Source organism: Podarcis tiliguerta, assembly GCF_965153285.1.
Source record: "Podarcis tiliguerta genome assembly, chromosome: 17".
Taxonomy (NCBI): domain Eukaryota; kingdom Metazoa; phylum Chordata; class Lepidosauria; order Squamata; family Lacertidae; genus Podarcis; species Podarcis tiliguerta.
The window spans coordinates 36,226,534-36,244,683 of NC_139550.1; the positions used below are offsets into that span (position 1 = coordinate 36,226,534).

General features: G+C 46.2%; 2 protein-coding genes across 2 annotated transcripts in view; one reads left to right on the forward strand and one right to left on the reverse strand.

The window, feature by feature from the left end:
• The first annotated feature begins 1,352 nt into the window (after positions 1-1,352).
• On the forward strand, positions 1,353-12,449 carry TSR2 (TSR2 ribosome maturation factor). The gene is made up of 5 exons (XM_083421217.1): positions 1,353-1,495; positions 6,509-6,599; positions 7,612-7,703; positions 10,898-11,071; positions 11,583-12,449. Exons 1-5 carry the CDS (start codon positions 1,415-1,417, stop codon positions 11,694-11,696), a joined length of 552 nt encoding a protein of 183 aa, XP_083277343.1. The 5' UTR covers positions 1,353-1,414; the 3' UTR covers positions 11,697-12,449.
• Positions 12,450-15,941: 3,492 nt separating this feature from the next.
• The window catches only part of FGD1 (FYVE, RhoGEF and PH domain containing 1), a 44,541-nt gene continuing 42,332 nt past the window's right edge, over positions 15,942-18,150 (reverse strand). Inside the window, exons 17-18 of the mRNA XM_083419734.1 lie at positions 17,616-17,759; positions 15,942-16,821 (exon numbers count right to left, since the gene is read on the reverse strand). Of these exons, the coding sequence (XP_083275860.1) occupies positions 16,570-16,821; positions 17,616-17,759 (396 nt within the window). The 3' untranslated portion in view covers positions 15,942-16,569. The remainder of the gene's footprint in view (positions 16,822-17,615; positions 17,760-18,150) is intronic.

Below are 18,150 nucleotides of genomic sequence, written 5' to 3' on the forward strand. Positions count from 1 at the left end.
CCTACGGGACCGCCTCTCCTGGTATGTCCCACGGAGGACCATATGGAGGACCTAACCCAAGGGGGTTAGGCTGGCCTCAACCAGAGCCAGGGCTTTTTCGGCTGTGGCCCTGATCTGGTGGAATGCTCAGTCACAAGAGACTAGGGACCTGCGGGACTTGACATCTTTCTACAGGGCCTGCAAGACAGAGCTGTTCCACCAGGCCTTTGGCCAAGGCACACTCTGACCCCCTCCTTTGGTAATCCTCATAGAACTCTAACCCATTAATTTGATTTTGAATTGATTTTAGAATGCTGTTACTTTTATTGTTGTTAGCTACTCTGAGCCCAGCTTCGGCTGGGGAGGGCGGGATATATATAAATTATTATTATTATTATTATTATTATTATTATTATTATTATTATTATTTTAGGGGGCAAGCTTTATGTTGGGAGGGGGCAGAACTGAGGTATTTGCTATGCAATTGGTCAGTTAGTTAAGTATTTTTATTTACTTGAATTGGGGGGGCAGGTGCCCCCCAGCTCTGCCCATGCCCCAGGGTAGCTATTTTAGGGTTTGGCAGGCAGCAGTGCTGCTTTTGAATGGAAGCAAAGCTCAGTTCCCATCTATGGTGGCTGTTGGCCATCTTAGTTTACCCCAAATGAAATCCCCGAGCCAGTTTATAGAGCTACAAAATCGATTTTTTTAAAATCCTATAGATTTATGAAATCTATAGTCATAAAATTTTAGATTTTATAAATCAATAGAGTGGGTAGGACTATTGATATTAAATGGCTAGGGAATTGCATATGGGGGGGCTACCACAGTGGTTAACTCATTCAACAGCTGTCCCCCCTTAAAATGCTGCCAGTGGGAGCGGGCAGTTGGTGGAGGGGAGCGGCGTTGCTCCTGGTGCCGCTGTGGTGCGAGCAGAAGGGGAAAAACTGCAGGATCATGGCTGGGTTCCGATCTGCGGCCTCCTGCCAGGCACCCACTGAAGTCTTCAGAAAGTCAGCCTGTCCGGGGACTTTCTGCGATTCCAGCTGAGATTGCCGAGCTTTCCATGATGATGCCTGAATCGTAGCTGTACGGATTGTGGCTGTCTGCCAAGTTCCAACAAGCGTGGTTACTCGGAAGCCCCGAGTTTCCAACGCCGTCCAGTGGCATTTGGCATGCTTGCATCGGAGGAAGACCGGCAACATAGCGCCTTGTGTTTAGATGGCGTCCAGCACTATTGTACTGCTTTCGGGCGGAAGGTGGACGCGCCGCCGGCTTGGGCTCGAAGCGGCTCTGCTGCTGCCGGGTTCTGCCTTTGTTGACAAAGGAGAGCGGCGATCGCGGGCTCCGCGCTCGGCTCCTTCCGCCTGCCCGCCTGCCATTTCCTCTGCTCATCGATAGCTCGGCGCTCGGCCTCGTGACTGCCTGCCGCTTGGTGATGGCGACTCCGCGGGCGGAGGCACGTGGCCTCTTCCGAAAAGGGGTCGAGGCTGTCCTGGGCAGCTGGCCTGCTCTGCAGGTAGGATTCCTTCGCCACAGGCAGGGAGCGGGAGGCGGAGGCAGGCGGCAAAAGAGGCCGCGTGGAGGGCGAGCATGTGCAAAGTGCATTTTCTTCCTGCAGCCACAGGTTCAAAGAATGCGGAGTTGGCTTAAGAACATAAGAAGAGCCCCCCTGGATCAGGCGGCTGGCGCATCTCCTCCAGCATCTTGCTCTCATACAAGCAGGACATGAGCAAAGCAATAATAATAATAATAATAATAATAATAATAATAATAATTTATTTATACCCAGCCCTCCCCAGCCAAGACCGGGCTCAGGGCGGCTAACACCCGATATAAAAACAATTGATTGAAATACAACTTTAAAAAAAGATTAAAATACAACATTAAAAGAAGAAGAGTTTGGCTTAGATATCTTGCTGTATCACTACCCTAAGGAGTCTCAAAGGGACGCGAGTGGCGCTGTGGGTTAAACCACAGAGCCTAGGACTTGCTGATCAGAAGGTCGGCGGTTTGAATCCCTGCGGCGGAGTGAGCTCCCGTTGCTCGGTCCCTGCTCCTGCCAAAATAGCAGTTCAAAAGCACGTCAAAGTGCAAGTAGATAAATAGGTACTGCTCTGGTGGGAAGGTAAATGTGTTTCTGTGCGCTGCTCTGGTTCGCCAGAAGCAGCTTAGTTTAGTCATGCTGGCCACATGACCCGGAAGCTGTATGCCGGCTCCCTTGGCCAGTAAAGCGAGATGAGCGCCGCAACCCCAGAGTCGGTCACGACTGGACCTAATGGTCAGGGGTACCTTTACCTTTAAGGAGTCTCAAAGCGGCTCACATTCTCCTTTCCCTTCCTCCCCCACAACAAACACTCTGTGAGGTGAGTGAGGCTGAGAGACTTCAAAGAAGTGTGACTGGCCCAAGGTCACCCAGCAGCTGCATGTGGAGGAGCAGGGAAGCGAACCTGGTTCACCAGATTACGAGTCCACCGTTCTTAACCACCACACCACACTGCAGCCTCATTTCAGTGGTAACTCAAATAAAAAACGTTTTTAGGGATGAAAAAGTCAAGTCTTCACCAAGGCTAACTATCCAGACTAGTCCTACATGGGCCAGAAAAAAAGTCAGGGAAGTCCCCAAATAGGAGTTGCATCACAGAAGGAGAAAGGAAAAAGGAAAGAGGGGGAGGGAATCAAGTTGATTCCAAGCCAAAGGCCAGGGGGAACAACTCTGTCTTACAGGCCCTGCGGAAAGAAATCAGATCCTGCAGGGCCCTGGTCTCATGCGACAGAGCTTTCCACCAGTCCGGAGCCAGTGTTGAAAAGGCCCTGGGTCTGGTTGAGGCTAATCTGACTTCTGTCCCTTCCTGCACTTCCAACACGTGGCATTCAGAGGCATACTGCCTCCTTCAGGGAAGGCAGAACAAAGCTGTCTTGGCTCATAGCCATCGATAGCCCTCTGCTACACGGATTCTGTCAAGAGTTTGGGTGAAACCTTTGACACCTCCCTTTCTATGGAGGCGCAGGTTGCAGCCACAGCAAAGGTGGCATTTTCCATCTCTGCCATATTAAGCAGTTGGTCCCTTACCTTTCTCGCCCTGATCTGGCCACAGTGATCCATGTGATGGTCACCTCCAGGCTTGAGTATTGTACCTCGCTCTACGCGGGGCTGCCCTTGAAGCTGACCCAGAAACTCCAGCGAGTGCAGAATGCCGCGGCGAGGCTCCTTACAGGGTCCTTGCCATGGGAATACATCCATCCAGTGCTTTACCAGCTGCACTGGCACCCGGTGGAGTACAGGGTCAGGATTACAGCGCTGGTTTTGACCTTTAAAGCCCCATGCGGCTTAGGGCACTCGTACCTACAGGACCGCCTCTCCTGGTATGCCCCGCGGAGGACCTTAAGGTCCATAAATAACAACACTTTGGAGGTCCTGAGTCTCAAGGAGGTTAGATTGGTTTCAACTAGGGCCAGGGCCTTTTCAGCACTGGCCCCGAATTGGTGCAATGCTCTGTCACAAGAGACTAGGGCCTTGCAGGATTTGACATCTTTCCGCAGGGCCTGTAAGACAGAGTTGTTCCGCCTGGCCTTCGGCTTGGACTCACTTTGACCCCTTATATGGGATTTGGTATATAAATTTTCCCTTGGCCTTTTTGCTGGCCCATGTAGGACTAGCATGGATAGCTGGCTCGGGTGAATATCTGATGTTTCCTCCCTTTATGGTCTTGATTTATGGGCTACTACTAAAATGAGGCTGCATTTTAAGCTGTATTTTAAGCTGTATTTTAATTAACTGTTTGGTGGTGGTGGTTGTTTCCCCCCCATTATGTTTTATCATAATTTATATTTGGTGTTAGCCGCCCTGAGCCCGGCCCTGGCCGGGAAGGGCGGGGTATAAATAAAAATGTATTATTATTTGCCTCATCGTCCTTTAAATCCATCCAAATTGTCGACCATTACTGCCTCATGTTGTTTCCCATGAGCTCAGATAATAGTAGAAAGGGGAAATGTGCTTTTAAAGCAAGGTGTGAGGCAGATGGAAGCGGACTTCATACTTCACTGTGCACTTTGGTTGCTGGTGTGTAGGGTTGCCACCTTCGTTCTGGCAAAATACAGGCCAGGACTTAGGGGTAAAAATGCACTGGGTGAGGTTGTAAATGTGTCTTCTCTGCTGCTATTTATGTACACGTGCAAATGGTGGTAACTTTTCTGTGCAACCATGACATCATTTTAAGCATTACTTTTTAACCTTATTATATCAGCTCCCGCTAGATGTATTTCTAAGCCATGATGTGGGTTTTCTGGAAAACTGGAAAATGTTTGTAAGTTGGCATTGGAAAATTTTATGATGCCTAGATTGTGATCTAATTTAACATATTTATTTTAATTGTATTTAACAAAGCTAAAAACTTTGAAACTGATAGGCTTGCCCAGAACCATATTCACAACAGGCATTCATTTATTATTACTAATGACCTTATGAAACTGAAAGATATCCATAGGAAAAAATTGAACTGGAAAAATTTCCACCTCCCATCACTGTTTCTAAGCATGGTCTTTCTAAGCCTGTTCTGCATGTGTCCAGAAAAAGAATGGAAGAAATTAAAACGAATCAATTTCTTAGGGGCTGAGTAGCTATCACAAAAATTGAATTCTCAACTTCAAAAATACAAGTACTCCTTTTTCCTATATAGAAGCCACAGATCTGTAAAACTTTTAATATGGCATACACATATACCTCCTGAATAAGTATAATTTTCAGAACTTTGAACTCCATGCCTGTCCACAAAGGGGTTCAATATGGTAGCTACCTGCGCAGTTGAGCCAATTAATAGCTACAGTTGGTTAGCATCCTCTGCTGTTGAATAGGAACTCGTTACACAACTATGTGCACCTGATATACATCCTGGAAAAATTAATACAGGTGGAAACTCTGGCTATAACCCAAAGAACACTCACCTAGGCATAAGCACTCTGTGACTGACATCTGAATAAACATGCCAGACAAAAGGCAGCAACATATTCAAGCAGTGCAGTTAACCTGTAGAATTTGCTTCCCCCAAGACGTAGTGATGGCTACCAACTTAGATGGCTTTGAAAGGGAATAGACTTATTCATGGAGGGTACTGTTTTATTGTTGTTAGCCGCCCTGAGCCCGGCTTCGGCTGGGGAGGGCGGGATATAAATAAAATTTATTATTATTATTATTATTATAAGGCTGTCAATGACTACTAGCCGTCATGGCTGCATGCTGTCTCTGGAATCAGGCAGCATGCCTCTCTGAACAGCAGCTGTCAGGAAACAGCAGTGGGAAAGTGCTATTGTCCTTCTCTCCTGCCTGTGGGCTTCTGGTTGGGCACTGTAGGAAACTGGATCCTGGACTAGGGAGGCCTTAGGCCTGATCTTCTCAAGGTTGCGTGACTTTGAAGAACCAAAAGATTTTGAATGGTTGCTAAAATTAATGGACTTAGCTGAGATGACAACAAAACTGACATGTTTAATCAGAGAAAAGTCATTGTTAATATTTACTGAAGATTGGAAACCTCTCATAGGCTTTGCGTTAAAAAGAAAAAGAAATGATGACATTTGGATTTGAGGATTGAAGGTGATGATTACTAGAAAGTGGCTTTATTAGGTGTTAAAACGAGTGAATGTTTGTATATTGTGGTCAGATGAAGAATCAAGTTCTTTAGTTTCTTAATCTCTCTCAATCTTTTTCTATTCCTTTTTTCTACCTCTTTCTCTTTTTTGCTTTTAGATTGTTTTAGTTTGGACAAAAAAAGATATTTGATAATAATCTTTGCATTTTTCTTTATAAGACCCATTAAATTTTATTTTTAAAAAGAACCAGGAGATTTGAAATAACCAGGGGTGACAATGTAGGTCACTTCTTTATTTTTAGTTATTATACGGAGGTCTTCATCTGCAGTTTGAAGTGGTACAAAAGTACAAACAGGTAAATGGAAAGCTGTGTCACTGTACATGTGGGCTGTCACTCATGCCCCCTCCTTTGTGCTTCAGGCAGACTATTTTGACACACATTTATGTTTATCCATCTTAAATGAAAAAATGAAGGTTCCAAGGATTGTTGAAGGTGGTGTTGGTGATGGCACTGACGCTACCCAGTAGGTGCCCTGCCCATCATGGCCATAACACACCTGTGACAAAGGGAGGAAGTGGCTTTCCCCCAATTCATCTTCTGAAACACAGCTGAAAAGCCCAAAAACTGTTTTGTTACATTATTGTAGTGCAAACCAGGACTGAAAACATGTGGGTGGTATCAGCTAAGTCATATGTAGAGTTGGCCCATTAAAATCCATGGAGTTAGGTTACTTACTGTAAGTCATTTGATTTTCAATGGATCTACTCTGACTATATTAACATTGGCTATCACCCTGTGTGAACATAGTATTAAACCAGCCCCAGCACTCTTGAAATCTCTGTCTTCACTCCAAGCAACCTCAACTCATTAGCTTGGAGTTTGCTTCTTGCAGAACTGCCTAACTACTCTCTTTTATGAACGTAGCTTTGTCTTCTTCTGATTCAGGTCGCAGTTGAAAATGGCTTTGGAGGGGCCTACAGCCAAGAGAAAGCTGAATGGATGGTGGAGGCTGTGGAGCAATACTTTCAAAGCAATGGTGAGGTACCTAAACGAGATAATGTTCTGTTGAACCGGATAGCAGACTCCATGGAAGACAAACCTATTATGTTACTATTATACGTGCTCATAGCTATTAACAAAACGTCTCAAAGCAACTTAAGAAATATTAAATTGCAGAGCAACTTATCAAACATGTAAAATCCACAACAAAAAATCATAATAATAAAAGTATTCATCTGTGAACATCAGGAACAGGACAAATACTAACTCGGTCCACTAAAAGGGAGAACATCAGACAGGAGACCCACAGACTTTGGGTCCGCCCCGTGTTTGGCACAACATGGTGGGTGCCTCAGTTTGTGTTGTGGGCAGCTCAAGTCAGGCTGGTCTCACAGTTACCTAGAAGTAGCAGCCAGAGAGGTGCTTGCAGCAACGAGCAGAGCATCTTGCTCATTCAGTGCTGCTCTTAAGTCAGGGTCCTCACTGTCACAGTGAACATTGGTAGGTCAAGAAACCCCCTCAGAATGTTCTAAAATGGAATGGAGACAAAACAAATATGGTAGAATCATTTTATTACAACTCTGAAAAGCTCAGCCATGTACGGAAATGTCACTCCGCTAATCACAACTGTTTAGGAGACCAGGAGAGACATCTGGTTTAATATGTTGTCTGAGGTCACGAGTTCCTGTCTTGTGCGTCCAGGTCTGGCAAGAGAGTAAGGCTGAATTATTACATCTGGGGGCTTTGGGGTTCATTTGGGCAGGGTACTATCTGTGAGCCTGAATCCCCACCTTCATGGTTGGGATGGAGGAACCTGTGCACCACCCCTCATCCGATGTTGTTGGACTTGCAACTCCCATCATCGCCAGCCAGCAAGGCCAGTGGTCAAGAATGACGGAAGCTGCAGTGCAGCAACATCTGAGAGGGCCAATGGGTCCCCATACCTGTTTTCTGGCATCTCTTACGGAGTTCCTGGCCACTTGAATCACTGAATTCTTTCCTCTTTTCTGCACAGACTTTTAACTCCCTGTCTACCTTCTTCTCTGCAGCTGACTTGGAGCTGGATGAGATAGAAGATTTCCTTGCCGAGTTGATGAACAATGAATTTGACACTATGATAGAAGATGGAAGCTTAGCTCAGGTATATGCAAGGCCCTCTCTTCCTTAAACCTGTGTGCGTGCGCACACACACCCACACACCATCTCTGTTGGGATGGAAGCATCTGGTCTAGTGCTCCAAGGGACTGTATAGGTCTTTCCCAGGCTGTGTCACATTTGCTTCCTTCCTGCAAACCTGTACTGGCTGGTTTTCCCACTGAGGATGAGCATCATCTCTTGTCTTAGATCTCCTGTCTCCCTTATGAGAGCGCAGTGGTATTTCTTGGGACTTGTTTCTCACAAAAAGCAGGTGAGAAAAACTAGCCTGCACCACTTCAAACTGCAAATAAGGGCTTATGTGACTGAATGTTGCTTGGTGTAAAAAGAAAAAATTACACTTCCAAAATTATCATGTTGGGGAGAAAGCTACACTCGGAACTTTTCTCCCTTGCATCTATTTTTGTACATCTAGAATATTTTTTTTAAGATAAAAAGGTAGAGGGACCCCTGACCATTAGGTCCAGTCGTGACCGTCTCTGGGGTTGCGGCACTCATCTCGCTTTATTGGCCGAGGGAGCCGGCGTACAGCTTCTGGGTCATGTGGCCAGCGGGACTAAGCCGCTTCTGGCGAACCAGAGCAGAGCACGGAAACGCCGTTTACCTTTTTACCGGAGCAATACCTATTTATCTACTTGCACTTTGACGTGCTTTCGAACTGCTAGGTTGGCAGGAGCAGGGACTAGACAACGGGAGCTCACCCCGTCGCGGGGATTCGAACTGCCGACCTTTTGATCGGCAAGTCCTAGGCCCTGTGGTTTAACCCACAGCGCCACCCGCGTCCCAAAGGTACAAAGGAGCATTCAGTCATATGAGCAATCCCCTCTTTACAGTCTGAAGCAGAGTGACTTTGTCTGCTGGTTGTGAAGCGTTGGTGTCAGAAATTATTCTTCTGCAGTTCACACGAGCTCCCCAAACCATTGCTTTCCTCTAGACTGAAATGGGACTCAGCACCTTCTTCTCTTTCTCCCCATTCTGTACCTAGCCAGAGCCAGTCTCAGGTGTGCCCACTTTGCCATGCTTCAGTATTTGTTGACACCTCAAGTGGGGTTGGCTTAGATAGTCTAGCAGACTGGTCTGCAAGTCACCAGGGCACGTGAGAGGTCATCAACGGCTTGATTTTTCCTTGCTGATGATTGGATGCTTTTAAAAATTATAGGGCTGGAAGAGGGCCAGAAAGTCACCAAGTCCAAATGCAAGGCAGGATGTATGTCAGTGTCCTGCAAATGAACCTACACAATCCATTACATGAAGTGTCACAACTGGAGAGCAAAAGCAAGCCAAGGATGTAAATCACAAATAAAGCACCAGGATTGCTAGCCAATCTGAGCTGAAACCATTTGCTCCCAGTCCCCTCAATATGAAGGAAGACCCATAAAAAACCCAAAATTTGGGGTAGGAATGTTAGCTTATTATAAGGCAGACCCAAAACTGCAGCCATTGAGATGAATTCTGCTAGTTCACAGCAAGCTGATTAAAAAAAAAAAATGCACTTGAGACTTTGCTTTTGCAAAGCCTTTCTGCAAATACGAGTAGAACTTTTTTTAACCCTCAAATTCTCAGCCCTCATATAGATGCCTTTGATGCAGTGCAGGAAGCTGAATTTTGGACCTTGCAACACAAACGCATTAAACTAGTTATTCCTTTTTTTGTGTTTGGATAGATTCTTCTGCCCTTAAAGGGTTCCTTTCTTTGTCACACCTTTCGCTCCAGCTGTATCAATTTCTCCCTCATTCGCGTAATCCAGCCCCAGGACCTAGACATTTTAACTGCCTCTTTCCTCCCTGATCTGACTGCCATTTACCACTGTGGGGCGCTCTTGCACTGTACATTGAGGCACTGCAGCTACAGAACAGGGAGAAGGAAAATGTCAGATGAAGTTGCCTTCCAGATCTGGGGAGCCAATTTTTTCCAAATGCTGCTTCTCACCTTTTGCACTGCAGAGGGTAGTATAACAGAGAAAAGGCAGGGTTTTTGTCAGTTTTCTGCAAGGCAAGAAATCCCATCTTAAAACTGGTAGCTAGAATGACCACACACACAAAATTACTCTTGCTTTTTGAGTAGGATCAGTTTATCCAGTCAACTGAAAGTTAGCACAGCATAGCAGCAAACTAGAGCCTTAAACCAGGGAGACTTGCTTAGGTACAGGGTGACCTTAGGTTAATCACTGCCTCTTGGCCTAGGCATTCCCAGAAGATTAATGTGAGGATAAAATTAGGGAGAAACCTCATATGTTACTCTGAATTTCTTGGAGGAAGGGTGGCATAAAAACATAACATCCATCATTGTTGATATTTCATCACATATATAATGTTGATGGGCCTAAACTACCACGCCTTAATTACAAAGACAGATGTGGAACTTCAGAGACTGAATTTCAGATTGTTCCTCTGGTTCTGAATAGCTACTAAACTGCCATTGCCTTAAAAGCTATTTCAACAGATCTGCCTTCTGGAAAACCAAGACTGGCCTCTTGCCAGATTTCCAGGCCACGACACTGGAGGGATGCTTATATCAAGATGCTGCCGTTCAGACACTGCTTCCTAGAATGCTCTCTGTCTGAAGGTCAGGCACCCATTTTGGACCAATTCCTTTGTGGCATCCTCATTTAGAAAAATGGAAGTGTTACCAAAGAAGAGAGAGAAATGTGTAAATTACTCATAAAGCAATCTCAACCCCCCCTGTTGCTCGGCTTGGTGGGAGGTCTAGCTTCCTAAGCCGCAAAAAAATTGGCAGACACTTCTCCCAGCGAGAAAAGTCGGGAGGAGGGGGAGCTTTTAAGGCAATGTCTCTTTTTTCATTAGGACGGGTGCATGTCAAGGCCTTGTGACTTGCACACTGTAGCATTTTGGCCCCAGAGCCACTTCTGACCCCGGCTCAGCCCTGGAAAGAACTCTCCCCAATATAAATGGCATTCTTTTTCCTGTATCTTGTGGCTATTTTTATTAGTATGAACAGAAGTATAATGAGATGGCTGCCAACTTCAGCAGTAAACATGCAGATATGTTGAGAACAGGAACCTTTGGCTTCCGTTCTCTGCTCTAGGAGCTCTGTGTGTGGTCTGATGGAAGATGCTGTTCTAGTGCCAGCTCTGGAGGAGGGCATTGCTGCAGCGGTTAGCCCTGTGGAAGTTCTTGCTCTGCTCGCTGAAAGAGACTTGACCCTCTTCCCGCACTGTAGGTAAGCCAGCAATTGCGCCTGTTCTTTGGCCAGTGCCAGCAGGGAGAGGGAGCAGCAGTGCACGAAGCCATTGTCCGGCTGGCTCAGAAGAAGCAAGAGGCAAAGGCGGCAGCTGCAAAATCAAAGCCAGCGGAGGAAAGCAGCAGTGAGGAGGAAGAGGGGACGGAGGAAGAGGTATGACAAATAAACTGCACTGGAAATGAAAACAGCCAGCCAGCCTGTCACTTGTTTTGCATAACCTCTAATCTGCTGGCTTTATTCAGAACCAGATTTCAAGTTTCTTCATAACTCAGTAGGCTGACACAAGGATGGAGGGAAGAGGAGGGAAACATGGCTGAATGCCATGAAGGAAGGAGAAATGACAGTTACGGTGCATAACCAAGGTCCAGATGACTGGAGCCATTTGCTCCAGTCTAAACTTGTCAGATGATGAGGTTAAGGAACTGGCTATTTAATTCAGCAGATTTAGACCGCAATTGGTTGGTGAGAACCATGGCTCCTTGGACTTGCCCAGAGACAGGTTTCTGTTCCTTTGTAAATCCTACGGACTACTGCATTTTTCAAACAGTGAAGGCTACAAGCTGGGTTTTTGGCCCAGAATGTTAAAAACAGAAATTATGTGAACCAGAAAACAGCCATTAAATCCAGTCGCCGATAACATTGTCTCTTTTTCTCCCCTACCCAGGCTATGGACTGCAGTGCTGCTCCCAGCATGAATGGAGCCCAGCCCAGCCCACCACCTTCCTCCGGTGCAGATCCTGAAGATGGCTGGACCTTGGTGAGGAAGAAAAAGAAATGAAGAACAAGGGGCAGGCACCATGACTGCAGGAGTTCTGGTTGAGCTGGTGCGGCAGGGACATGGCTGGGGAAATGGGATTGTGCGATTCCCCCCAGCTGCAAGAGACTAATATTTATTTTTAAAGCATCAAAAGGAGCAACTTGGATGACAGAGATGTTTTTGGTCTCTGCGCGTGAGGCATCTGCACAGGCCTAAGTATATTGTGCAGACACAGCTGCTCGGTCCCTCTGCTCCTCACTTGGTAAAGGCTCTCCTGCGCAGGTTCAGGGCCCAAAGGGCTGAGGATCCTTGAAGGGATTTTCTTTTCAATGCACAGGAGGCCATCTTCCACCTCTGCCACCTCCTTGTGCTTAAAAACGGCTGTTTTAGCAGCAGCGTGGGTTCTTTTGCAAGGAAATATCTTCTTCCACGGCGAGACACTGATTTCAACATTTCCACTGCCTCCTCTTCAACTCCCAGAAGACTAAATCAGGCCCATATCTTTTCCCCCAACCCCATCCCGAAGGGAAAGATTGCGTTCTAGACATTATTGAAACAGACAGATAAGCGTAACAGAAAAACAAAATTCTGTATTTAAAAAAAAAAAGATGACAATGGAAAACCAAATACAATAATGAAACTAGAAAGTAACATGGACAATACACAAATCCTTGGTTGTGGGACAGGGGACTTCTCTCAATAGAAGCCCCCTTCCCTATCCTCTGTAGTGGCCAGCCACTGTACATGAGCAACAATAAAATATTATTTTGGTAAGATTTTGTATATCCCTTAATACTGACGTTTTTAATATAAAAGTTACATGCACTAGCTCTACACCACGATGGGGATGGGAGTGGGAAGAGGATGACAAAGAATTGGGACAGGCACCAACGGCCCCCACCAGGAGCCTCTCATAAAACAGGGCAACCAAGTTGGGTGTTGTTTTTTAGGACACCCCCCAACCTGCTCACATATAAGTTGAAATAGTAGAAGCAAGGGGAGGGGGAGAGAAATGTTGGAGGGATCGTAGGAAGCTCCTGTGACAGTCCAGTAAAGGATTGGAACAGAATGGAGGAACACCAACTCATGTTTAAGTGCATTGCAGAGGGGAAGCAACTGCATTTGAGAAAAGGCTGTGCGAGAGAAGTTTTTCTCCCCATTGTAATGACCCCCTTTCTCGGCAAAATCCGCTAGGAGCATCTGCTGCACAAGCACCCTATTTTATATGGCATGGGGCTTGCCTGCTCAAAGGTGGCTGTGGCCTCATCTTTATTTTTTAAGTTTTATCACTGGCTTTATATTCGCTAGGGTAGGTAAATGGCACCTCCATGTATCACTCAGAACGGCAGGTGCAAAGAACAGGAGAATGGCTACTGCTGTCATACGCTGCTGTTGAACTCAAGAGAGAGAGAGTAATGTAATGGCAGATACACCTTGTTTTGATTGAGCAAGGCAGTTCCTAACAATACTAAAATGAATGCAACTTGGGGGTGCATAAAATTGGGGCTTGAAATTGTAAACTGGTCATTTGCAACTGGTTTTTCTACCTTAATAGATTTCACCCAGAAAGGATAAGAATTGGGAGGGGGTGGGTGAGATCGTGGCTGGCATTTTGCTGACAATATCAGGCAGGCACCACACAAAAAACCCACAACTTTGTGCAAAATTAACTGGTAGCCATCCAGGCTCTTGGGTAACATCTTGCCTGTGTTCAGATTCAGCTTATGGAGTCTCATTCTGGTGCCCACCTATCCTAAAAATGTGAAGGCCAGAAAAAAATAGAAAATTCAGAGAATACTAGGTTTGCAAATACAGTGGTACCCCGCAAGACGAATGCCTCGCAAGACGAAAAACTCACTAGACGAATGGGTTTTCCGTTTTCTGAGTTGCTTCGCAAGACGAATTTCCCTATGGGCTTGCTTCGCAAGACGAGAACGTCTTGCGCCTTTTTTTTTTAAACCGCCAATGCATTCCTATGGGAAACCGTCAATACACATTGGTGCTTCGCAAGACGAAAAAACTCGTAGAACGAAAAAACTCGCAGAACGAATTAATTTCGTCTTGCAGGGCACCACTGTACTGGGGGGGGGGGGGAATCCTGCATCCAGTGGCATGGGTTTTTTGTTTGTACAAAACCAAGGTCCTCAAACCAAACTCAGTGGTCCTTAGTTCTCAGTAGGCATAGGATTCCACACTGCATGGCATTTATATTTTTGAAGCTCCAATTACCTGGGAGTAGGCTCTACTCATCGGCGTAAGTTTAAAAAATCCACAGGATTGCTCTTAAGTTCCATTAAGATGCCACATAGTACAATCTTATATGCTAGAGAAGTTGAAAATTAGGCACATCATGTTGTTGAAAAAGTAAAATAATTTTAGGCTTGGCAAATATATTCTTGCGGAGAAGCTTGTAAGTTGTGGGCTGGATGAGGTAACTGGTTGCTGGGTTTTTAGCTGGTTGACTGACCGAACCCAAAGTGTGCTCGCTAATAGTTCCTCATCACCCTGGAAAAAAATGGCAAGAAAGGTGCTGCGGGGTTCTGTTGTTGCTCAACATCTTTATAAATGATTTGGATGAAGGGGTTGAGGGTATGCTCGTCAGATTTGCAGATGACACCCAACTGATGCTGAAGCCAAAATCTGGATTCAAGGTGACCATAACAGATTGGAGAACTGGGCCCAAGCTAACAAAATGATTTTCAATAGCAACACATTTAAGGTTCTATTCCCTTAGGCAGGAATAACCAGCTGACCGGCACTAAGATGGGGGGGGACACCCGGCTTGCCAGCAATACATGTGAAAAGTATCTAGGGGGTCTTACTAATTCTGCTCTATTCTGCCTAGGTCAGACTACACTTGAAATCCTGTGTTGTTCTGGGCACCACAATTTAATAAGGGTATTGACAAGCTGTGCAGAGAGGGACAACCAAGCCTTATGAAGAACAGTTGAGGGAGTTGGGTATGTTTAGCCTGGAAAAGAGGAGACTGAGAGGAGCTACTGATAGACATCTTCAAATATCTAAAGGGCTGTCTCATGGAAGATGGAGCAAGCTTGTTTTCTCCTGCTCTGGAGGGTTGGACCCAAACTAATGGCTTCAAGTTACAAGGAAGTACCGTATTTTTCGCTCTATAAGACGCACCAGACCACAAGACGCACCTAGTTTTTGGAGGAGGAAAACAAGAAAAAAAATATTCTGAATCTCAGAAGCCAGAACAGCAAGAGGGATTGCTGCGCAGTGAAAGCAGCGATCCCTCTTGCTGTTCTGGCTTCTGGGATAGCTGCGCAGCCTGCATTCGCTCCATCAGACGCACACACATTTCCCCTTACTTTTTAGGAGGGAAAAAGTGAGTCTTATAGAGCAAAAAATACAGTAGATTCCGACTAAGCATCAGCAAAAACTTTATGGTTGTAAGAGTTGTTGGACTTCACTGGAGGTTTTTAGCAGAGGTTGGATGGCCACCTGTCATGGATGCATTATTTGAGATTCCTGCATTTTAGGTGGTTGGACTAGATGACCCTTGGGGTCCCTTCCAACTTTTTAATTCTATGATTCGGGGGGGGGGGGTTTGATATATATCACATACTGTATTCAGTTTCTCCCAAATTTGTTTTCCCCCAGAAAACGGGGAAAGATTTTTCTTCCATAGCTTAAAAGGAAATTTTATAACTTTAACCTGTTTTTAGGCATATATTTAGCCATAAGGTTTTGCTGCTCACTTAGAAAAATCAACTGTAGATTACATTTTTCCAGGTATCTTTTACATGATCAATTTTTGGCAGCTTATTTCTGTCACACACACACCCTTTTTACTGTTGGATTTATCTTGACTTTTACGTGATTTTATTGCATTCTTTCACGTTGTTGAAAGCACCTTGGAGCATATTTGCAATATGTAAAATTTCAAGCACAAACTGGAAGAGCAGTTGTTACAAAGATGTCACCTATAGCCTTGTGCAGCTCCACCCACTTTGGCAGGGCTTGCACAGGAGAGCTCTCTTGTGGGCCGTGCCTTTGGACCCCTGGCAGAGGCAGGAAGATTGGGTGGTGGCAGGTGGCAGGCACCACGGTCCAATTGCTGGGGGGGGGGCGCCTTATCAGTAAGAGGGGGCCCTGCATGCTATAGCAAGGACAAGGACCCTGGCTCATTCTTCTAACTAGCTCTCATGTCCCAGCTTGCTTGTTTTGTTCAAGGGTGTGTGGGGTGAGAGAGAGAGAGACTTCAAGTCAACATAATCCATCTGCTAAGGCAGCCTCAAATCAGCCTTTCCAGGTCCAAAAATGGTCAGTATTGTGTGAGGAAACATCACAAGACAAAACGCCACCTAGTCTCACACAAATACAGAGAGGAGGGTAACAAGCAAGGGAAATAAATGCTCAAGAGAGGAAAATTCCCACGCCCATTTTGGTTCCACTGAAAGAATTGTCTCAACTCTCTCCCTACCCTGCCCCAATTGCCCCAAACCACTGCAGAGGACGTATGTTCGGTAAGTGCTAAGTAAGCAGTGGGGACTGAAAGAACGGATCTTGGTCCAAGATGCAAAGAAGGGGGGAAGCACATGTTGGAAGGAAGACATCCACCCGCTCGGATCCATTTCTTCCTGCATAGAGGATGGGACGAAAGGAAGAAAGTGGAGCTGCTCCGATTACTACGTGCTGCAGCTAGGAGCCGGAACTGGCCTGGAGCAAATGTCAGGATGTGTGACGTGCATCGCCTCTGCGGCTGGGAATGTGGCAGGGGCTGGGTGGCTGCGTTGATGCGGACTAAAAGGAAGGGGAGAAAGTGCCAGAGAGAGAGGGAGAAAGGAACGTTCAAGTATACTGGTCAGAGAATGGTGAGCAAGTTCCCCAAGTGGGCAGAATCCGCAATTCCCAGCTGCCCAGCCCTCTGCCTCTAGGTTCTCTCCGCCTCCGTATTCTCATCTGCCTCTTGGATTGAGGGCGGCCCTCTGCCTTCTTCTCCGCGGCCTGCCCTGCTCAGCACCTCCATCCACCGCTGCCGCAGCTCTTCAGTCTCGGGGCTGAAATACCAGCACAGGTGGCTCTGGCTGATCCGGAAGGCGTGGCGTCGGTCCACCCGCTCGCCGGGTTCAGGCAGGCTCACTTCGAAACCGATCAGAGGCATCGAGCGTTGGGCCTTGACATCCTGCAGGACAGGCAGGGAGAGAGGTCAGAAGCCCACAGACGTGGCCAGGCTGTCGACTGCCTGCCTAGCGCAGCACTCTGCCTTCCCAACACCAGGGAAGTGCTTTGAAGTCAGGCAAGGGATGTTCTGCAGCTCCCATCTTTGCTGACCACTGGGCCATGCTGGCTGGGGCTGATGGGAGCTGGAGTCCTGCAACCTCTGGAGGGCCATGCAGAATCGGAAGAATCTTTATTTGCATCAGCCACTAGCCATGGCAACAAAATAAAATGTACTGAAGATAGAGGTAAAAACCTAAGTACACAAAATACATTCCGGAGGTTTACATCAATAATCTAATAATAGTTCTTATTCTAATTGTTATGTATTAAGATTAACTGCAGTTCTCACTCAGGGCCACCAGTATGCAAATGAAGGATTGAAAACTGTCGCTCACTGGTTGGTTAGTTAGTTGGAAGTTGTTACTGTTACAAGTTACTTAGTATTATATAAAGCAGCCAGCTAGGCTGCCGTGTGCCAAGACTCCAGGAGCAGTTCTAACTGCTGTAATAAAGAGCTGTGAATCTAACAGAGCTGTGTCCTTTGTCCATCTTTCCCACTATTTAACACTAATTGCCCCTGCTAATTTTATTATTATTATTTTGCAGTTTTTGCTGTCACCTGATTACCTTGATCTGCCACGCAGGTTCTCCACCCCTGAATCAAAGGTGATTTGGGGCCTCGCCCTCTCCTTTCCCTCCAGAATAATATCTTGGGCAAGAAGCAGCATGCAGGAGAACCAAGTGCCGTTGCCATACCTGTGGGGCTCCATAGATGTACAGCACCAGGGGCTCGTTTTCGGGGATGACAAACCAGCCTTTGTGCCAGGCCTTCCCTCCTTTTTCCATGTAGTGCAAGAAGCTGCAGATCACACTGTTCTCTGCCACCACGGAAGCCTGTTTCTGCAGAGGGGCCGGAAAAGTGTCCTTGTGAGACCCACACAGTCCTAACCCCCAACAACCGGCAGCCCATCAGCAGAGAGCATCACTTTGCAATTCCGAGAGCTGGAAATGGGATCTCTGAGAACATCCAGTCCAGCCCCCAGCCCCGAGGCAAGAATTGCACTAACATTCATTCACTTAACTTGTAAAAAACAACCACCTCTAAGTGGCTTTACAGCATCTCCCAGCTGCTCTTGTGTGTTGATCACTGAGTAATGGGAGGTCAGTGGAAATTATTTTTAAAATACAGATTTATTTTTTTTAAAGTCTGATGCAGGCAAAAGGCACACTCTGAGTAGCTCTGCAAATATGGAAGCAGCTTAGAAATTTGCACCAGTAGGTGAACCACAGT

Bases quoted from the DNA above. Each gene is read 5' to 3' on its own strand.
- TSR2 (XM_083421217.1), top strand. From the start codon at position 1,415: ATGGCGACTCCGCGGGCGGAGGCACGTGGCCTCTTCCGAAAAGGGGTC. The intron at 6,600-7,611 runs GTGAGGTACCTA...TCTTCTCTGCAG, and splicing joins GCAATACTTTCAAAGCAATG to CTGACTTGGAGCTGGATGAG. The intron at 11,072-11,582 runs GTATGACAAATA...TCCCCTACCCAG, and splicing joins AAGAGGGGACGGAGGAAGAG to GCTATGGACTGCAGTGCTGC.